We start from the raw sequence: 23,528 nt of genomic DNA, 5'->3' as shown, positions 1-23,528 counted from the left end.
TTCCACAGCTGCACATTCCCTTCACAAGGTGACACTAATTAAGCTATTTAAAAACTCACTGTTTTCCCTTTTTAGCAAGCTTTCTGTAACCTTCTGCTACTCGTCATTCGACACCAATCTCACTGTCATTTGGGTAGCACCTGGTCATTTCCTTGAACTTTTACCTTTCTCAACTTTTTCATTCCAGGCAACAAATATATTCATTTAACTTTAGAGAGAGCACTTGCAATTTAAAAAAAAATTAAAACTCGAGACTGCAATCCAGTAAGGACCAAGCTGCTTGTGCTAAAATCACTACAATCGAGTCGAAAGTGCTGGCTGTTGGAATGCACCTGCCCACGTTGGGCAAATTTAGCAGTTCTTGCCTAGGCCTCTAGATGGAGCACTGAACTGCAGAGAAGCGGTGCATCAGAGGCCAGTCAGACCCACTGCAGTCATAAAAAAATCAAATCCCGAGACTGATCCGGCACGAGGTCAGAAACTTGAACCATGTGTCAATTTGGTCGAGTCAGATTAACATTTAAAACAAATTGCAAAGCAAGCACAACTTGGCAATGCACTTGCATCATCCGCCTCACCCGCAGAAAATTACCAATTTAATTCCCATGCACTTGGCATGGCTTTCCAGTTCAGAGGATGACCGTCAACTTGTTCTTAAGCCTTTACATCCACTCCCTAAATTGGCAGAGGCACCCACATTAACTCCATTTCTGAATGAGCGCAAATGTGATTACACTGTGCTGCACAAAGCCGGCTTTAAATTTCTGGGAACAGAGAATGTACAAGTAGGACACAAGCAGAAATGTTATCCAGTAAGGCTCATTCCTTGGCAGAAAAATCAGAGCTGCCAACACGCAAGGTTTTAAAAAAAAAAAGCTCAATACTATGTGGCGCAGATGTTAGAGGATCTGAAAAGTACCTTCCTGCTGCAGCAAATATTATCCATGTTCCACATTAAAATTTATCTCTGAACATCTAGTAATTCATGGCAGGGGGGTGGGGGGGGGTGGAGAACACAATCTCTTTCAGAAAGGGGAAGAGACCTTCCCCATAAAAGCACAGGCTTCACATATCCAGATCTGCATAGTGCAGAATGCAGATAGCCCCAAGAAACACTACCCAAAATAGCCAATTAGCATTATCAAGCACACATTCAATTCTACAATACTTGTACTTAGACTATGCTTAAATATGCAAAAGCTAATTGCTGAAAAGAAAACTTTAGTTACATGTGATGCACAGCTACTTCTACAATGTTAATATTGCTTGCAGAACACCAGGGGACATTATAAATAATTCAGTGAAAATTCAAACATTCACTTTTTTCTATTCTACACTAAGAATGGAGCAACAATTCAATAAGCTAAGTTATTTTTGTTCTGGGGTATCCCAAATCCTTCATACTCAAGAATATGTACTCAAGCAGTACTCAAGAATATGTTTCTATAGTTTGTAATGCAAAAACTAGAATGTCTATATAATTTGATCAAGGAGGTTTAAAAATTCCTAAAGTGACACAAAGAATTCACAGCAGAAGAGCACTGGAACAATAAAGAATGATCAAAGGCGGGGTTCATCTGTTGAGATGCTAACCAGAGTGTGTGATGCTTGAAAGTGTAGACTATGTGCCCCCACCTGAGGATTGGGGGAGGGGGGGGGAAAGAGAGAGAGAGAGAGAGAGAACAAATAAATATGCACTCCTAGGACACAGCAATACATTTCACACAAGCCAGGTCTGAGCAGTATTGGTGGAAGTCCAGGGATAAGTTACCCACAATCTTTTATGTGCAGAGGGGGAGTGGGAGGAGATTGGTGGGATGGGCAGAACTGAGGACATTGACTAAACAGAACCTTAACTAATATCACTATTAGAAGTGTTGAATTTCCATGTTAATTTTACATTATACTGTGTGTAACTGCACAGGATCGGTTTTAATAGTTTGGCAGCCGGGGGGGTGTAAAGTTTTTGCATTACAAGCTATCACAGGAACTTCAATCTTCAGAAGTCCCAAGATCCCCTGAAACCAACCTCCAAGCAGTTTTCAAAGTGTAAAATGATGGGGGGAAAGGAGCAGATAATCATTATTTTAGATTATGTGGCAAGTCAGAAAAATGGAATTCCCCTTTCTTGCTCCTAAGACCTGAGGAAGACCAATGTACCAGACACCCATTAATTTTTTTTTCCCCAAAACCCTTACAATTAAAAAGGGACCTCACAATCTAGAATCTTAAAATCAGTTACAAATCCTGGATAGAATGCATTTTATTTTTCTCCACTTTAAATACATCTGCTTTAAACAGCGAGTACAACGACAGAGGTACAGATTTGAATGGGGCTACTGGGCCAGAATATAAAACAGCTGAATTATTAGATTATTAATGCGGGCTATCTTTAGTTTAAACTGCATCAATTAAGTCAGCTCTCACACATTGGAGGAAGAGGCCATTATTAACCAGTGCCCCTTTGGGTCATAGTATTCTATAAAATGTATTCCATTGAGGACAACGTCACACAATGTCTTCAGTGGATAATGATAAAAGCTTAAAGTAGCCTCATTTTGTTCAAAAGTATTATTTAGGACGGAATTAGATAAGTGATTGAAGGGGAAAAAAAGGCAAGCCTTGCATTTATATAGCGCCTTTCAGGACATCCCAAAGCGCTTTACAGCCAATGAAGAACTTTTTGAAGTGTAGTCACTGTTGTATTGTAGGAAACGTACACAGCAAGCTCCGACAAAGAGCAATGTGATAGTGCCCACTTAGTCTGTTTTAATTATGTTAGTTGAGGGATAAACATTGGCCAGGACACCGGGGAGAACTCCCCTGCTCTTCTTCGAATAGTGCCATGGAATTTTTTACATCCATCTGAGGGGGCACGCGTCTCGTCCAAAAGACGGCACCGCCGACAGTGCAGCACTACCTCAGCACTGCACTGGAGTGTCAGCCTAGATTTTGTGCTCAAGTCTCGGGGATTGGACTTGAACCCACAATCTTCTGACTCAGCGGCAAGAGTGCTTCCCACTGAGGCACAGCAGACAATGACGGAGGAAAAAGCAGGAAAACGGGATAAAAGTAGATAAGCTCCAGTATAGAAATAGCACAGGCATGGTGGAAGAAATAGCACAGGCATGGTGGAAGAAATAGCCTCTGTAATGCCATTTCTGATTCAGAAAAGGTCTCGTCTAGGCCAGCACAAGTTTATCTGACATCTCTGGTCCCACACTTGGCTCTCCGAAAGAATACTGGCCAGAAGCAATGCACTGCAATCTCTCAGCCAATTCATTCCAGATCTGTATTTATACATTTTTAAATATATAGTAATACAAAATGGTTTTACAATCACCAATGTACCTGCAACACATTTCAAGTCAAAAACAATTGTAAGAAAATGGTCAACTCGGAGTTAGATTTTTAACCTTGTTTACATTACCTTCAGCAGGGTTCATGGCCGCATCATGAAACAAAGTCGCCACACAGCCTGCTGCGCCTGCAAAAGAAACTCCACACATGAGCACGGGTGGAATTACCCACAGCTACCAATGCTACTGGGGGAAAACTGCATCCTCAAAGTCAGAGTTCAAAATAACCACATTACAGCACCAAAATCCACCGAGTGGAAGGATCCCCAGGGCAGAGCAATCACACTTCAACGCAGATAGCCTGAAGAAATGTCTCTATTTTGATCATAGATTGGGTGCATTGTTAAATCCAACCATTTCCTTTTTGGTAACCATCCGCACAAAAGGGCCGTTTACAAATGCATTTGTGAGCAGTTGTCTCACCCATACTTCCATCTTGGTACAGGAAAATAGAAACCAAGAAAAAAAAAACACATTTGGTTAAAATTTATTTCATAGTGATCACTATATCTACAAAACAGCCCAGGAAGCTCATTCATCATCTTTAGTATTCAACTCACATTAAACTTTTTTCTTGCCTTCCAACAGCTTGTTGGGAGTGGACTTCCACACTCGCTATTGTCAATGCCACTCTGATCAACCAAGAGGAGCAATTCAGGCAAGATGATGCCAATTTCTTTCTCCTCCTGAGATACTGCACCTAATTTCTGTAGAGTACCCTGCTGAGAGAAGAGGGGAAAAGACATTCATCCTGCCAAGCAGAGTAACAGGAACTGTGGCTCCCCACGGACCAGTTGGATTTGTTGAATACAAGGACTAGGTGGCCTGAACCCAAGTGAGGAAGGTGCCAGGTTTGATCATCAGGCTATGTGGTTGGCTGTTTCCAGCCAAGTGCTGGCAGAGGCTGCAAATGACCTCTGCACCACTAGGGTGTGTGTGTGGGGTTGGGGGGGGGGGGGGGGAAGAGATGGGTGGAGAGAGAGAGAGAGAGAGAGGCAGGAATAGAAAATAATTCTGGCTCTTGATCACTGAGCAGCACCCTGTTGGACGTGTGCATCAAGTGAGAACAGGACCAGGCTTGGCTTACAAATGAAGAATGGCCACGCGATATTACCAGAGGACACTCAGCTCCCATGGAACTGTATCACAGCAGAGAGTCAGGAATTGAGGAGGGGAGAGAAAAACCACTCATACACCCACTACACATAACACTTGGCAGGGGGATGGGATACAGAGGGGAGCTGAAATAGGGGGGGATGTGCTGCCAATTATAGAGAAAAAAACAAGTCAGCTTGGTAGACAGGGCAAATATATAAGGGCAAGGCTGGATGGCATCTATTTTAATGCAAGGAGTCTTGCAAATAAGGTGGATGAACTGAAGGTGTTGATAAACACATGGGAGTATGATATTGTTGCTATCACGGAGACATGGTTGAGGGAAGGGCAAGACTGGCAGCTCAATATTCCGGGGTACAGAATCTTCAGGCGAGACAGAGGGGGAGGTATAAGAGGAGGGGGTGTCGCAATATTAATTAAGGAGTCAATTACTGCAGTAAGGAGGGATGATATATTAGCAGGGTCCTCTAATGAGGCCATATGGGTGGAGCTTAAAAACAAAAAGGGGACAAGCACTTTGCTGGGAGTGTACTATAGGCCTCCAAACAGTCAGGGGGAGATAGAGGAACAGATATGTAGGCAAATCTCAGAGAAATGTGCAAATAATAGGGTAATAATAATGGGGGATTTCAACTTCCCCAATATTAACTGGGATAGTCAGAGTGTGAAAGGCTCAGAGGGTGTAGAATTCTTAAAGTGCATCCAGGAGAGCTTTTTGAGCCAGCATGTAGAAAGTCCTACAAGAGAGGGGGCGGTACTGGACCTAATTCTCGGGAATGTGGCCGGCCAAGTGGAAAAAGTGCTAGTAGGTGAGCACTTTGGTGATAGTGACCATAATATGGTAAGATTTAAGGTGGCCATGGAAAAGGACAGGGATGGGCCGGAAATAAAGGTTCTAAATTGGGGGAAGGCCGATTTTAATAGGATAAGGCAGGATCTGGCCAAAATGGACTGGGATCAGCTACTTGTAGGAAAATCCGCATCGGAGCAATGGGAGGCTTTCAGAAGGGAGATTGAGAACATACAATGGCAACATGTTCCCGTAAAGGTCAAGGGTGGTTCCAAAAACCACAGGGAACCTTGGATGTCAGGGGATATACGGGAATGGATTAGGAAAAAAAGGAGGGCTTTTGGTAGATACAAAAGGCTAAAGACGGAGGAAGCCCTAGAGGAGTACAAAAAGTGCAGGGGGATACTTAAAAAAGAAATTAGGAGATCAAGGAGGGGCCATGAAATAACACTGGCAAGCAAAATAAAGGAAAATCCGAAGATGTTTTATAAGTATATTAAGGGTAAGAGGATAACTAGGGAAAAAATAGGGCCCATTAGGGACAAAAGTGGCAATCTGTGTGTGGAGCCGGAAGATGTAGGAGGGGTTCTGAATGAATTTTTTGCGTCTGTTTTCACTATGGAGAAGGACGATGTAGACATAGAAATAGGGCGGGGGGACTGTGATATGCTCGAACATATTAACATCGAGCGGGGGGAGGTATTGGCGGTTTTAGCTGGCCTAAAAATGGATAAATCCCCAGGCCCGGATGAAATGTATCCCAGGCTGCTGTGTGAGGCAAAGGAGGAGATTGCGGGGGCTCTAACACATATATTCAGGACCTCTCTGGCCACAGGGGATGTGCCAGAGGACTGGAGAACCGCTAATGTAGTACCATTATTCAAGAAGGGTAGTAGGGAAAAACCGGGGAACTACAGGCCAGTGAGCCTAACATCAGTGGTAGGAAAATTATTGGAAAAAATCCTGAGGGACAAAATGTGTCTCCACTTGGAGAGGCAAGGATTAATCAGGGATAGTCAACATGGCTTTGTCAAGGGAAGATCATGTCTGACTAATTTGATTGAATTTTTTGAGGGGGTGACTAGGTGTGTGGATGAGGGTAACGCAGTGGATGTGGTATACATGGATTTCAGTAAGGCCTTCGATAAAGTCCCGCACAGGAGACTGGTCAAGAAGGTAAGAGCCCATGGAATCCAGGGTGCCTTGGCACATTGGATACAAAACTGGCTTAGTGGCAGAAGGCAGAGGGTGATGGTCGAAGGTTGTTTTTGTGACTGGAAGCCTGTGGCCAGTGGGGTACCACAGGGATCGGTGCTGGGTCCCTTGCTGTTTGTGGTCTACATTAATGACTTGGATATGAATGTAAAGGGTATGATCAGTAAGTTCGCGGATGATACAAAAATTGGTAGGGTGGTAAATAGCGAGGAGGGTAGCCTCAGTCTGCAGGACGATATAGATGGGTTGGTCAGATGGGCGGAACAGTGGCAAATGGAATTTAACCCGGAAAAGTGCGAGGTGATGCACTTTGGGGGGACTAACAAGGCAAAGGAATACACAATGAATGGAAAGACCCTAGGCAAGACGGAGGGTCAGAGGGATCTGGGTGTGCAAGTACACAGATCCCTGAAGGCGGCGGAACAGGTGGATAAGGTGGTAAAAAAGGCATATGGGATACTTGCCTTCATTAGCCGAGGCATTGAATATAAGAGCAAGGAGGTTATGATGGAGCTGTATAAAACACTGGTTAGGCCACAGCTGGAATATTGTGTGCAGTTCTGGTCGCCACACTACAGGAAGGATGTGATCGCGTTAGAGAGGGTGCAGAGGAGGTTCACCAGGATGTTACCAGGGCTGGAGCGCTTCAGCTATGAAGAGAGACTGGGCAGGTTGGGTTTGTTTTCCTTGGAGCTGAGGAGGCTGAGGGGGGACATGATTGAGGTGTACAAAATTATGAGGGGCATAGATAGGATGGATGCTGAGGAGCTTTTTCCCTTAGTAGAGGGGTCGATAACTAGGGGGCATAGATTCAAGGTAAAGGGCGGGAGGTTTAGAGGGGATTTGAGAAAGAACTTTTTCACCCAGAGGGTGGTTGGAGTCTGGAACTCACTGCCTGAAAGGGTTGTGGAGGCAGAAACCCTCACAACAGTTAAGAAGCATTTGGATGTGCACTTGAAATGCCATAGCATACAAGGCTACGGGCCAAATGCTGGAATATGGGATTAGATTAGACAGGGCTTGATGGCCGGCGCGGACACGATGGGCCGAAGGGCCTCTATCCGTGCTGTATTACTCTATGACTCTATGAACATGAGATTTTTGTTCGGATTTGCAACACAGTATTCAAAATAAATGTTGCAATAACTCTTGACATACAGCAAAGCTGGATGACTATGCATTGTAGTGCATCGCTGCGCTGTTCAACATTAGAATCTTTGTTCTTCCTAGTCAGATTCGCACCAAGAGGATTCCGTCTCCAACAGTTAATGGTTTGCAAGTGCAGCAAATTCCAGCAGCCATCGGCTGTTCCCAGCTAACAAGTGCATCGCAAAAAAACTCTAAAATTTGCCAGTACTTCAGCAGCCACAGGAGCCATGGGATGCGCTGAACTGAAAGATCTTACTGGTCCAGTTTTTTTCTTAAATGTTAAAACGTCAATGCATCAAATTAGTAATTTCTTCCAGTAGATCAAAAGGCAGCAAGACATGATCAGATGTCCAAAGTTGAACTGGTGCATGTTCAGCCCTTCCAAATTAGCACTTCCTAGGGAAGACTTCAGTTAAATTTATTGGTCAACAATTTTAAAATCACAGACTAGAAAGGGAAAAAGTACCAATGGTTTACTTACCAAATATTACATAACCTGTAAAATAAAATAAGCACAAGGGACAAAGGGAAGGAGGAGGAGCAGCTAGACAAGAAATGCCAAGACCATACTTACCAGCTCTTAAGCAAAACACTAACCATGTATTTATGCAAAACTGGACCATTCTAAACAGTAAAACTTCAAACGATGCAAGACTTATTTGCTCCTCCCACTTTAAAATTTGCTAGTTACTGCAGATTCATCAGTGTTAGCAAACAATTCAACCACTGAACGACATTTAGGCACAGCCAGTGCGGGACTGAAAAGAACCATCATGACATTAAGTGGAAAGTTTTAGAAAATAAAGTCAACCAGATTGCACAGAGGAAAGCAATGAGAACCACCAGAGGGAAATGTCATCCTTTGAATGACGTGGTCAATATGCTTTACCTAAGTCACCATTTTCGTACAGACCACCCCCTCCCTCTCGCAGTTAAAATTGAAACTGCTATACAGTACTGGGGTGGGGGGGGGGGAAAAGAGAAGAAAAAATACATGTATGAGTGTACAAGTTACTTGGGGCAAGATCACACTTGATTCACCAGGGAAAACAGATATCAGGGGAACACAGCTCAGCTGAATGAACGGTGTAAAAACAGGAACTCAAATAGCAACATGTTAAGTGGCAGCCACAGTACTAAAGCCTCAATTTCCAAAAGACATTTAAAATAAAACAGGGCAATCATTAGTAAGGATGCACCACTAGATGGAGCACGACATGTGGAAAAAGGACATTCATAACCGGTTCCGTCCCACAGAAAGCATGTCTGGACACCCAGGAAATGGGAAGGGCAGTGAATAAAGCACAACAGCAGAAGGAACAGTGAGAGAGGGAGAAGTGTAAGGGGTCAAGTAGATTGGGATCCAGCACTACAAAAGGATGCAAAGATTAAATTGAAGGTCTGGAAGTAATATTTGTATTCAACATTTTTTTAAAAAGGTTCAGAAGTAAACACAAGAAAATAATGGCACCATTTAAATAAGTCAGCATAAACTGAGATAATGAAAGCCCAAATCACAGCTAACCAGATTTTAGTGAAATAACAGTTGTTACGTTAAGACACAGATGGGGCAGAGGGATGTAAAATAGCAGTACAAGAGATCACATCCTCGAACTAACCATCTTAACTTATCTTTAATGACATGAGTCAAATCTGTACCATCTACAGATTAGAATGAAAGGAGCATTCACCTTTTCAGCTTCTATTCTAAAGGTGGATTTTTGGTGTAATTTGCTATTAAACTTTTCTGTTTAAAGTACAGTACACTTAAAGCCACAACAAACTCAGGAAGCTGCAATGCAAAATCGGTTTATAAATTCAAAGTGTGCTTATGTTGCTGCGCTAACACATTTTCAATGATAAAGAAAAGCTTAATTTTACCAAAAGAACACAACATTTCTGCAAGTGTCTAAAGCTGTACTATATTGCAAAGGGCTGTGACACTTCCACAAATGCTTAATATGAACTGAGATTTTTTAACTACAATTATCAGTTAATTTCACTGAAACCAACTTAAAGAATTTTCAGCACAGAAACTGACCATTTGGCTTAACAGGTCCGTGCCGGTGTTTATGTTCCACACGAACCTCCTCCCCCCCTACTGCATCTCACCCTATCATTAACATATCTTTCTATTCCTTTCTCCCTCATGTGCTTACCTAGCTTCCCCTTCAAATGTATCTATGCTATTCACCTCAACCACAAGTGGCAGCGAGTTCCACATCTTCACGCACTCTTGTTTTTTACTTCTAAAAAAGAGATTTTACGCCTTGGGCCACATCGTTTAGCCAGTGAAAATATCCATACAAATGATGTTTCCTTCGAGCTGCTGTCATGCAACATGCTTCCAGTATGTCACGGCCACAATTATACCTCTGTTTTCTTAGTTACTCACATTTAATAGCTTGAAGTATCAGCTGTTTAGACCCATGGCGAACAGAAAATATGGTATACGATGTGTTAAACTAACATCCCACTAAATAGCACACAATCAACAAGTGCGCTTTATTGGGTTAGGTTCACCCAATCCAATAGGTCTCAACATGTATTCTCTCTTCAGAACCACAAAGTGCAAAACTAAGTTACATTACAACAGGAAGGCAGATTAGATGATTTTAAAACCAGGACAGCACCAGTAGTTTTCAGCATTATGTGAACATTCTGGTCAAGGCACCTGTACAGAGCATTGAGAGATTACATGAAAGAAACAAACAGGAAGAAGGGGCACAAGGGTGCATAACTAAATAAGAATCACTGAAGAAGTAATTAATACCATTAGCTATGTGACTATTGCCACCCGGATGGATGGTATCACTCAGTGTCTTTTTAATTTTTTCATAGCACGCAAAGTAGAGGGCATGTGCCGGCCCGGCACCAGTGGCAGTCACATTTAATCCCCTCATTGGCCTCCAAAACCCTTCGGTGCGGACAATCCTCTTCAGGGCATCCATTACATTCCTGTACCGGGCAGCAGGATCTGGCTGCAGGCTCTGCATTCGCGTCTGAAATCAAAAGAACAAGAAAGCCATTTAAAGCGAGTGCAAAAACAAACATCTATTTGTGGATTACACCAAACACACCTCTTAAAAATGGAACTTGAGCAGAAACATGATTGAGCATTAGGTCCAATTACTAATCCTGCTGAATAAGTGGGAGACCACAAACAATGTAACTAGTATCTGAACACAATTCAGACTTGAGAGAATGTATTGTACCTACAGCCCACAATAATCTTTGAGGCAAGTGACTTGGTCATTCTTAAAAGTCCATCAGCCTTCTGGGTTCAGTTATAGTCATCATTTGGAGCCTACTCTCATTCGCATCATTTTCTTTTATTTTAAATTTCGCACAGATTTTCCTTTTGTCACCCTCCTAATAACCACCACTAAAAAGGTAAATTTGAGTATTAAAAATGATTTGCATATTTGGCATAAACATAAAAAGTAAAGCAGTATATTTACTGATCATCTATTTCAGTCACTCGTGGAACATATACTGCACGTTTCAGACTCCGTCAACAGTAACTTAGTCTAGCTACAGGGAACTCTATTATCCGGCACCGACGTGGTGCCGGTTTATCAAAAAGTCCGGATTACAGAGAGGTATAGTTAAAAGGTACAAGAGCTCCGAACACAGCAACAAATCCAGGCTTCCCTGTTGCTTAGCAACATGTGCAGGAACTCCGGCCACAGACCAAGCATCCCTGTTGCTTAGCAACAAGTGCATGAACCCCAGTTACACAGCCACAGATCCAGGAACTGCCACTAATATGAAGTAAAACTTACCTGAACCTACTCCTGAATTTTGCCGGTTAACAGATTTCCGGTTATTTAGGTAGGTGCCGGTTAAGAGAGTTTTTCCTGTATTTATGTTTTCCCACTGCTTTAAAAAAGAGAAGTTTTGAAAGTAATTGTTTTTTTGCTTTCCTGCTCACTGGAAAATAAAGCAACTCAATTCAACAGCAAAGTTACGGAATTACTTTTTTTTTTTAATTATGCAGTTTTGTGGTCTTAACAGGTCAACATTTTAAAAATGCCTATGTACAGTAACTTCATTAAGCAAGCTTTTCTAACCAAGATTATTTCAAATGTTGGGGTTAGGCTATCTGCCCTATACCCTTTACAAAAATGTATCTTTCCTGAGATTATCCAGTTTACAATGCAGAACATATGCCCAGCACATTTGAGTAAAATCCAGTTTCAATCTATGCAGTTCACTTAGTTGATAGAGGCAAATCCGAGCATGGCATGACTGGTAGTTATGCAAAGTTTAGCCATCACCAGAATATTTATAATACTATATGAATATTCATCAAATTGGAAATGCAGTATTTTCCAACTGGAGCAAGTAAAAACATAGGATCCCTTATTAAATAAATGTATCAAGCCTGCCAAGCGATAATTACTTAACGTCTTAAACAGTCACCTACAAGAGCGAAGACCGCTCGGCTGCAACACTGAATTCAAAGGCATCAGCTTTCTTAATCCTCCAACTACAATCTTAATCTATCTAGGGGCACGGACTTGTGACATTTGTTTCCAGACACTAGTTCTCTTACCTGAAGTAAATGGCCACTTTTCATTTGTGAACCTAGACAGCCAAGTGTTGGCAAGCTATTCAAGTAAGGAGAGCCTTAGACCAATGCAGCCCAGAGGGAGGGGTAAGAGAGAAAGGAGAGGCAATCCCATCCTCATTCAATGTTCAAACTCTTGCCCTTCAAGCAGAGGTCACTGGATAACAATTAGAAGTGACAACCTTGGTTAATTTATCCCCTTCCTCACCCTGGGGCACAGACAGCAATTGTAATTCCCTGACTGTTACTCTCTCCAAGATGACTGACCAGTCACAAACCTGAAATTGAACCCCAGGCCTGGATGGCTTTGTGCGACACCAGGCAGTGCCTTAGCTTACTAGGCCATCTTAACTGAAACCTCTTCTCTTCTAGTGCTACACTAATTTGCACAAGTTACCCATATAAAATGAAACTGAAATGATGGGTTTAAATACATCTTTAGTATAATATCCTGCACTCACCCTCACCAGAAAAATACACGCCACATCAGGTTATAAAATACAATTCCAACTTATCTTTGATGGGACTGCGATTCAGAAATAGTACTGCATTAAAGCAGAAATTAAAATCTTACATTCAAATCGGCATCCTCCCACACCCCATGCTCACCCTGTTCTCCAAACAATTTATTGCTCTTCTAGGATGCCATGAACCAAACCTTCAAAAGCTTTTATACAAAAAGAAAATGGACGTAAGCAACCGCAGGATAATAAATTGTTTGAGCACGCCATGCTTCATCCAATGCCAACCCCATCTTTTCACTATTCAACCGATTTCTTTAGTACAAGTGGAAGCAATATTCTAATTTTACAGGACCGATCACATGCTATTCATACTACGTTTCCAGAACATTTATTCATGCTGCAACAGATTGTTGCTATTTATGAATCAGGTAACTATTTAGAAGTAGAAGCTCTGCGAGTATGTACAATTTCTACGCGTTAAGTTACTGCTCAAAAGTGCACCATTTTCAATTATTCCACAAAAAAAACAGCCTCCATTTTAAATTGATTAGAATTGAATAAATTCACAAAATGATGTTTGCTTCTACAGTATTTTGTATTCACATACACAGAGCAACAAAAAAGGCACCTTGGTTCCCTAGACCAAAACCCAACAGGGTTTGTTTATTTTGGGGGGGGGGGGGCGAAAGTAGAAGGGATGGGGCAACAAAGAAAAAAGGGGGAGGGAAAGCTAGATTACAAAAGGAGTCGGTCAATAAGGATCTACAAAACTTCCATAAACAGGCCTTTTGTAATACAGAATTACTTGTAACAACTGCATTAAATTCAGAGTTTTGCTTTTCTATGGTTAGAGGTAGCAGCCCTCTTGTGTAGAGAGGCAATGTTAAACAATTGGGATTCCAATTCTGCCAGCATAAAAGTACTTTAAAATCTTTCCCCACACTACCAAAACTACACATTTGTAAGCAAGCGTGGCTTGCACATTCAATTTTTGTTTAAAAAACGTTTGATTCCAATCTTCCACATCACTGGGGAGGAGCAGGAGCCTTCCGCTACTCGTGCTGGTCAGGTTTTCTGCTTCGGTCTTCACTTTTTGTTTACACACTTTTGAAACCAAAAAAAAAAGAAAAAAGGCAGGATCAACTAACTTTTGCCAATGTCTGGGAAGCCAAGAGGTGGATATCTCAAGATTTACAATAAAAACCAAATTAATGGATTCAGCTTCTAGTTGCTGTAAGGGGCATTGGAAGACAGTGTCACACCAAAAGACAAGGGACAGCTTGATCAGCGCAAAATGAATTCAAGAGCGCCCAGTTTTACCTGGCTTAGCTACACCCACTAATACTTTCTAAAGTGGCTGCGCATTTGGAGTTCCAAGTGTCAGCTTGGCTCAGTGCTAGCGGCGGTCAGGTGGTCATTCAGGGCTGACTTCAGTACAGTACTGTTGGGAGGTCCCATCTTTCAGATGAGACATTAAACCAAGTCTGCCATTTCAGGTGAATGTAAAAATACCCTGGCACGGTTTCATGTAGAGCGAGGGAATTCTCCTGGTATCCTAGTCAACAGTTATCACTCAACCAACACCACCAAATCAAATGAACTGGCCATTTCTCTCGCTGCTGTTTGTGGGATTTTCAGGTGTACAAATTGGCTACTTCATTTATCTGCGTAACAATGACGACACTTCAAAAGTAATTAATTGGCTGTAAAGTACTTTGGCCTATTTTAATTAGACCAATACAAGTGGAAAGTTGTCCCAGTGTCACCAGACAGGCGCAGCACCACAAGTGCCCTTTTACGGGCACCACAGGTGGAGTCATGGCCGAATGTTACTTGAGGATTCCCTGCCTCTTTTCCAGTGAGTAGAAGAGTGAGCTACGGTTCAAATCCCCAAGACCTGACAAAACCCACCTTGGGACCAGACAAGTCGTAGGTCCTTCAGCTCACCCTTCTCTTTGTACACCAGCCACATAAGAGATTAGCTTGCAAAGTTAAAGCACATGGGATTGGGGGTAAGGTACTGACTTGGATAGAGAACTGGTTGGCAGACAGGAAGCAGAGTTGGAATAAACAGGTCTTTTTCCGAGTGGCAGGCAGTGACTAGTGGGGTGCCGCAGGGATCAGTGCTAGGACCTCAGTTATTCACATTATATATTAATGAACTAGACGAGGGAACTAGATGTAATATCTCCAAGTTTGCAGATGACACAAAGCTGGGTGGGCGTGTGTGCTGTGAGGTGGATACAGAGAAACTCCAGTATGATTTGGACAGGTTGGGTGATTATACTGCATCTGCCATGCATCTGCCCAATGTGGATAAATGCGAGGTTATCCACTTCGGTGGCAAAAACAGGAAGGCAGATTATCTGAACAGCAATAGATTGGGAAAAGGGGAAGTGCAACGAGACCTGGGTGCCCTTGTGCACCAGTCGCTGAAGGCAAGCATGCAGGTGCAGCAGGCGGTTAAGAAGGCAAATGGTATGTTGGCCTTCATAGCGAGAGGATTCGAGTACAGGAGCAAGGATGTCTTGCTGCAGTTGTACAGGGCCTTGGTGAGACCACATCTTGAGTATTGTGTGCAGTTTTGGTCGCCTTATCTGAGGAAGGATGTTCTTTCCATGGAGGGAGTGCAGCGAAGATTCACCAGACTGATACCTGGGATGGCAGGAATGACGTATGAAGAGAGATTGGGTCAATTGGACTTATACTCGCTGGAGTTTAGAAGAATGAGAGGGGATCTCATTGAAACTTATGAAATTCTAACAGGACTAGACAGACTAGATGCAGGAAGGATGTTCCTGATGGCGGGGGAGTCCGGAAGCAGGGGTCACAGTCTAAGGATAAGGGGTAAGCCATTTAGGACTGAGATGAGGAGGAATTTCTTCACCCAGAGAGTGGTGAACCTGTGGAATTCTCTACCACAGAAGGCAGTAGAGGCCAATTCATTAAATAAATTCAAGGAGGAATTAGATATATTTCTTAAGGCTAAAGGAATCAAGGGATTTGGGGAGAAAGCAGGGACAGGGTACTGAATTTGGATGATCAGCCATGATCTCATTAAATGGCGGAACAGATTCGAGGGGCCGAATGGCCTACTCCTGCTCCTATCTTCTATGTTTCTATGGCGTGACCAAGATAGGACTCCAGACCAAGAACTCCTGCTCCAACCACCTGATCTCTGAATCCCACCTCTTAGTCTACCCCTTCACATACTCTTGACAGAAGAGGTGGAAGTGAGCACTACCCACATCCCACCATAGCCTCAATGAGAAGTCCTCATTCTTCCTTCTCCAGTGGATCCAGAAACGACGGATCGACTCAGAGCCGCTTGTCCTCCAACATGTTTTGATATACACGGACCTCACCCGCACGCGGAGTCGAGCAAGCTCCATCCACACCAGGTGATGATTTGAACATGACACTGCCCGTATGGCGGACGACAGAATGCAGATAAGTATGCCCGGGAAAGATAAAGGCAGTCAATTTTACTCTGCCTTACTCCAGGCCTCACAAACGTGAAAGCGCTGGAGTCAGGATGGAGATGTCGCAAAATAGCCAAGTCGAAGGCTATCAAGTCATCCTGAGGATGTGCAATTTTAGTGCTGTTCCTGGATATATTTACAGTCCTGTTCTACTACCACTTTCAGATGAAGGCAAAAATACACACAAACACACACACCAAGGCTAAATGTAGTGCAAAACCTAGGACTTTTTTGTCTGTAAAACTTATGTAGAACAAGTGATCCATTTACCCACCAAGGAAACTAGAATGTTAATACTTACAAGAAATGCCTCCTGTGGTTAAACAGCCTGCCAGCACACTGTGCCTAGGCCAGAGTACTTACTGCAGCGCTCAATATAGTCCATTCACCAAGTCTGGTAGTTCCAAGGCCTTCTTGTGGCTCTCAGATGGTTCCACCCACAGTTCCATAATGTTAATAGGGAACTTCCACTTGCACTATGGATTCTGGGCAAGCTCACAGCTCCAATACATGAATTTTCTTTCGCTTTTTTTTTAATAAAGAGGAGCCCAAAAGAATACTACTACAAGGTAAATCTTGGACAAGCAGCCAGATGGGCTGAAGACAAAAACTTCGATTAAAAATGAGGGGAAACAGAAAAAATTTGAAAAAGGACTTTGAGAGAAAAGGTCAAATATATCACATTTAAACTACATGAAGTATTAATTTTATTTCAGAACAATTAAAGCAGAAGCCATGTTTTAACTAGTGGCACTGTGAAGTTGAGAAAGAATGCGGTGCACACATACTAACAACAGACCTACAAAGCCACTCACCAGCGGTGTCATTCTTTTAATAATGGAAACTAGCTGACAAATAGTCCGTTATTTAAAATCATTAAAATCTAAATGATGGGGCAGCACAATTTGCTTCAACTTTCAAAGCTTGCCCAGCAGCCTGCTTTTATATTATGGCCTACGCCCATCCTCCCCAATGCTAAACAATCTGTTCCAGGTGATTACAAGATGCATTTGTCAGTTATAAACGGGTTGATCAGATGGGCGGAAAAGTGGCAAATGGAATTTAACCCTGAAAAGTGCGAGGTGATGCATTTTGGACGGACAAATAAGGCAAGGGAATACACAATGAGTGGTAGGACCCTAGGAAGTACAGAGGGTCAGAGGGACCTTGGTGTACATGTACATAGATCCCTGAAGGCAGCGGAACAGGTAGATAAGGTGGTTAAAAAGGCATATGGGATACTTGCCTTCATTAGCAGAGGCATAGAATATAAGAGCAGGGAGGTTATGATGGAGCTGTACAAAACGCTGGTGAGGCCACAGCTGGAGTACTGTGTGCAGTTCTGGTCGCCTCACTATAGGAAGGATGTGATTGCTTTGGAGAGGGTGCAGAGAAGATTCACCAGGATGTTACCTGGGATGGAGCGCCTCAGCTATGAAGAAAGACTAAACAGGCTGGGGTTGTTTTCCTTGGAGCAAAGAAGGCTGAGGGGGGACCTGATTGAGGTGTACAAAATGATGAGGGGCATAGATAGGGTAGATAAAGAGGAACTTTTCCCCTTAGTAGGGGGGTCAATAACAAGGGGGCATAGATTCAGGGTAAGGGGCAGGAGATTTAGAGGGGATTTGAGGAGGAACTTTTTCCACCCAGAGGGTGGTTGGAATGTGGAACTCAATGCCTAAAAGGGTGGTAGAAGCAGGAACCCTCACAACATTCAAGAAGCATTTGGATGAGCACTTGAAATGCCATTGCATACAAGGCTATGGACCAAATGCTGGAAAATGGGATTAGACTGGACAGGGATGGATGGGCGGCGCAGACACGATGGGCTGAAGGGCCTCTTTCTGTGCTGTAAAACTCTATGACTCTATGACTGATAAGGAGACAAGCACGGTGGCATAGTGGTTAGCACTGTTGCCTCACAGCGCCAGGGACCCGGGTTCGAATCTGGCCTCGGGTGACTGTCTGTGTGGAGTTTGCACATTCTCCCCGTGTTTGCGTGGGTTTCCTCCGGGTGCTCCGGTTTCCTCCCACAGTCCAAAGATGTGCGGGTTAGGTTGATTGGCTATGATAAATTGACCCTTAGTGTTAGGGGGATTAAATACGTGGGGTTACGGGGATAGAGTGGGATATGTGTTGGTGTAGGGGTTACGGGGATCGGGTGGGATATGTGTCGGTGCAGGCTCGATGGGCCGAAATGGCCTCTATCTGCACTGTGGGGTTTCTGTGTGAAGAGCCAAAAAAGCCAAAACCATTTTTGGATTTATAAAACAGGGGCATAGAGCAATGTTCCCTCTAATTTTTTTTTGGATGCATGGCCCCTTTAAGGGGCTGCGTAGCCCATTCAAATTTCTGTGCATGCACGGGTTTTCCATTGTAGAGCCGGCAAGCGGCCTGCGCGGGACCTCCAGACAGCTGCGGGCCGCACAGCTTAACAGGAACATTGGCAGAGAGTACAAGTGTATAGTAGCAAGGATAAATTTGTACCAAACATTTAGGCTGCAGTTAGGAGTACTGGGTTCAGCTTTGGGATCATACTATGTAGATTCCACAGGATTATGCCAGAGGTAAGAAACTATAGAGACTTGAGATACTGGGACTACTTCTGCTGTAACAGGGACTGCCAAAGGGTTTTAGATTTTTTAAATTATGAATGGTTTTGATCGTGTATAAGGAAAGACCATTTACTGGTTGTGGAGTCAGTGTTGAGAGGTCATCAATTAAAAAAATTGTCACTAGAAAAACGAGGAGTGGGGTTAGGATAAATTTCTTTACACAGAGGGCGGATTGGCAAAGGGCCAGCAGAGACACAGTGGGCCGAATGGCTTCCTTCAGTGTTATAAACGCTTTTGGTTGATTTAACCAAAATAGAAAAATCTAACTCAAATCATTTGAAAGAGAAACTGCAAGATCATTAAAATATCACAATTTTTGAAAAAAGGCCATATGTGCAACGATGAGCAGTACTGGGTGATGCCCACTTCATTAAAATCCTGGCAAGAACCAGCAACCCCAGTGTAGGTCACAGCCTGGGATAGTCATTCTCAAAGTTTATAGCATCCCTGGATTACTCGTGCAGATGAAGAATGACACTTGAGCAAGGCACTAGAAGGCAGCCAGCACCTGGAGAATGGAACCCCAAAATGGTCCTTGTTTTAAGAAAATTATTGTGGAAAAATCCAAGCAGCCTTTGTCCAGCTCTAACTACAGTACAGTAATTTCTAACTGCATTAATGCAGCTTTATAGTCACATTAGATTCAACTGAAATTGACAAAAACCAATTCAAAACAGCGAGTTGTATCATCCATCCTCAGTCCTCTCTTTCACCCTCCCCACCTCTCCCGTGATTCAATAAGTTTGTCCTGCGAATAGATAAGCCATACAGACTAAGATGGTCCCAGGTTCAATCTTCAGTCTGTGCTGAATTACCTGATCTCCCCAATCTCTGTTGTTAGCTAATCTCAAGTAGGGCAGTAATAGGGACGCTACAACTGACCAAATAATGCTGGAGCAGGGAAGAGAAAATTATATACAGTTGGTACTTCTGATCACAACCTGAAAACACTTGTGTGAATATCTAGCAAAAGCAGGATCACTGTCCCCCACTCCCTGTTAAATTGCCATTTCAAGACATGAACAAACCAAAAGTTATCATTGCAAAACTGGGCTCTTATACGGTGTCGAAATCAAGATTTTCTAATTTAATTATTCCCATTCCAACCCAAGAACTCAAAACTGTGGCACTCCTTACATCTTGCAAATGCTACAATCTTTTTAAAAGAAAGCTTACCCTCAACCCCTCTTCTCAATCTACCACCTCTTCTCCAAACTGCCCTTTGTCTGCAAGGAATTTAAATCTCAAAAATATCGACTTTACATTCAGCCCTCTCGAATCTTTCTGGCTCTGTGCTCAATGGCATCCTCTAACCATTGTAAAGCATTCTGACATTCCCCTTTGCAAGGGGTAATCATAAAAAAAAACTACACATAGTTCGTCAGCTAAGCTTCTTTCGACCTTGGTAGTGACAGCCTTGGACCCGCGTCTTAATTTCTCAATGAAAGGAAATGGCATGAAAGTTATGTTTGTACTTCGGCTAAAAACTGCAGCTGTCACAGCAACAGACCAAGAATATTTTTGCTAAGCAAAGTAAACCTTCTTGCCCCCGCGCTGCCAGGACAGATTATCGTTGTATCATGCAACTGCCAGGATGGCAGAAGACGAACTAGATGGACCTTGATCTTTTTTCATCTAGCAATTCCTATGTTCCTAAAAACTGCATTCCGCTGTACTTTAAATGAGAAGTACTTCTTTCATGCAACTCTGGCCTCCCATTCGATTTCTTTAAAAAAAACTATTTAAGTATCTCCTATAGCACTGCTTGCATACAGAACCATCAATATTTGTTTTAATTCGTTCATGGGATGTGGGCGTCGCTGGCAAGGCCAGCATATACTGCCCATCCCTAGTTGCCCCTTGAGAAGGTGGTGGTGAGCCGCCTTCTTGAACTGCTGCAGTCCGTGTGGTGAAGGTACTCCCACAGTGCCGTTAGGGAGGGAGTTCCAGGATTTTGACCCAGCGACGATGAAGGAACGACGATATACTTCCAAGTCAAGATGGTGAGAGACTTGGAGGTGGTGGTGTTCCCCTGCACCTGCTGCCCTTGTTCTTCTAGGTGGAAGAGGTCGCGGGTTTGGGAGATGCTGCCGAAGACGCCTTGGCGAGTTGCTGCAGTGCATCTTGTAGATGGCACACACTGCAGCTACGGTGCGCCGGTGGTGGAGGGAGTGAATGTTTAAGGTGGTGGATGGGATGCCAATCAAGCAGGCTGCTTTGTCCTGGATGGCGTCGAGCTTCTTGAGTGTTGTTGGAGCTGCACTCATCCAGGCAAGTCGAGAGTATTCCATCACACTCCTGACTTGTGCCTTGTAGATGGTGGAAAGGCTTTGGGGAGTCAGGAGGTGAGACACTCGCCGCAGGATACCCAGTCTCTGACCTACTCTTGTTGCCACAGTATTTATGTGGCTGGTCCAGTTAAGTTTCTGGTCAATGGTGACCCCCAGGATATTGACGGGGGATTTGGCGATGGTAATTCCGTTGAATATCATGGGGCAGTGGTTAGACGCTCGCTTGTTGAAGATAGTCAGTGCCTGGTACTTGCATGACGTGAATGTTACCTGCCACTTATCAGCTCAAGCCTGAATGTCGTCCAGGTCTTGCTGCATGCGGGTATGGACTGCTGCATTATCTGAGGAGTTGTAAATGGTACTGAACACTGCAGTCCTCAGCAAACATCCTCACTTCTGACCTTATGATGGAGGGAAGGTCATTGACGAATCAGCTGAAGATGGCTGGACCTAGGACGCTGCCCTGAGGAACTCCTGCAGCGATGTCCTGGGGCTGTGATGATTGACCTCCAACCACCACAACCATCTTCCTTTGTGCTAGGTATGACTCCAGCCAGTGGAGCGTTTTCCCCCAGATTCCCATTGACTTCAGTTTTACTAGGGCTCCTTGATGCCACACTCGGTCAAATGCTGCCTTGATGTCAAGGGCAGTCACTCTCACCTCACTTATATCTCCTATATTATACCTAGGACCCACCACATATGCTGCTGCATAAACTAACCCACTAACCCAGAAATCACCACACAAGGCCAGCCTGGATCCAGAGTTTATATCAATGCCTGCAACTCCCATGCAAATTTCTGAACTATGCCAGGTGTCAGGCACAAGTACTGAGGAAAAAGTGAGTTGCTCCCCTGCAGCAAAAAAAGTAACAGTCCAATGACCCCAAGGAAGCCATCGGCTTGTGAAGTACAAAAGGCACCCGTGACCAGAGCAGACGCTTGAGAGAAAGCCATCAACGTACAACTCAGCTAAAAGGATGGCACCCAAAGAGAGGAGTAAATAACTTAAATGCAAGATCTATTTCAGTATTTTACTTAAAAGTCAATTTAAATTAATCCCTTTTGATTGTCATATACCTGTACAATTCAGCTCAAATTAGTTAATAAAGTTGATGCATACCAGGCAGATAGGATGCAAATCCCAGACTCTTGCAGGAAAGGAATATTTAACCCATGTGCCATAGCAACAATTAAATCACTGTCCAGCAACCATAACAGTGAACTCTAGGATATCACATTCAGTTCAGGTAAGGAATGAAGGATGTTTTAGGGAGTGGGGGTGGGGGAAGGGTTATGGCATAAAAGAGATTAGTTTACTTTTTGTCAGCTAGTTTAAAGGTGGCAACAGTTACATGGTGAGCCAGTGTCAAGCGAGAGTTAACAGAACTGGGGAAAAGTACATTTTCCCCTTTACACTCGTCACATAAGCTTTCATGGGTCAGTTATGCACAAATTATACGACTGTTCCCCAGACTTCTGGGGAGTTGCATTAGTTTTCATACCCACACTATTTCTAAATAGAATTTATTGAGACTACCCACCTTTTCCTAGCCCACAATAGCTCCCCACACCATCCCTTGACAATCTTCTAGGAGCAAAAACACCTTCACCAGATTGCCCATGGGCAAAGTGAAGACTCCCAACAGTGAAAGCATTGTATATATAGTAACAGGCAGTTTTTAAAAAGTTGCATTGTCTGCCAGTCTTCAATCTGCATGTATCCAAATAACCAGGAACAAGAAGTCTGAATGCATAGATCGATCAAGTTGCATCTCAAATTATGAGTCATTTATGCAGTCAATATGCTCCACCGTGCATTTCAGAACTGTAAAGCTGAATGCCTACACTGCATCTAATCCTCAATAAGTTGTGATCAGGACAATCACAGGTTTCACAAAGTAGTACATTGCGATCTCCCATTTGAACAGGTACAATCACAGTAATATTGGACCCCTTATCCATTCTCACATAACAAGTTGCACATATTTCGGATCATGACCTCTCCATGGCACTGCATTTGGCGCCGGGTTACCAGACTTGCACAGGCTGAACCCAATCATCTCTAAATAGTCCGTTTATACAGGCTGCAGTCCAAAGTCCTTACAAAAACATGAATAAACTTTTAATATTTTTGTTTACATTGACTGTGGAAATCCATCATAAACAAAAGGGACTGAAAGGCCATATCCTCCCAATGGAAGGGAAATTACACTGAAAGTCTCTGATAAGCTTTTGGAATTAGTCCACACTAAATTTAGTGATTTCTAAAAATTAGGGCCCAAATGAATGTAGTTTTCTCCAAACTATGTTCTCCGACAAATCCGTTTATAATTAGAGCTTTAAACAAAGCTTTGCTGATTCTACTTTTGATACGTAAATGCAAAAGGATTCTGCAATTATCAAATGATTGCACCAGCCCAGTCCATTCTCCGATTAATTGCAAGTTAGCTTTTCCACTACTGAATGCTACT

The 23,528-nt window shown here is 43.2% G+C and overlaps 1 protein-coding gene across 1 annotated transcript in view; it reads right to left on the bottom strand.

Moving 5' to 3' along the window:
• Positions 1–23,528, bottom strand: part of slc25a28 (solute carrier family 25 member 28) — a 61,943-nt gene that overhangs the window by 6,426 nt on the left and 31,989 nt on the right. The window contains exons 2-3 of the mRNA XM_085994264.1: positions 10,403–10,631; positions 3,431–3,487 (exon numbers count right to left, since the gene is read on the bottom strand). Of these exons, the coding sequence (XP_085850390.1) occupies positions 3,431–3,487; positions 10,403–10,631 (286 nt within the window). The remainder of the gene's footprint in view (positions 1–3,430; positions 3,488–10,402; positions 10,632–23,528) is intronic.

Source organism: Somniosus microcephalus, chromosome 8 (genome assembly GCF_052327205.1).
Source record: "Somniosus microcephalus isolate GS21.2 chromosome 8, FLI_Smic_1.0, whole genome shotgun sequence".
NCBI classification, from domain to species: Eukaryota; Metazoa; Chordata; class Chondrichthyes; order Squaliformes; family Somniosidae; genus Somniosus; species Somniosus microcephalus.
Note: the sequence above shows the minus strand (reverse complement) of the source record. Positions and strands in the feature narration are given on the sequence as shown.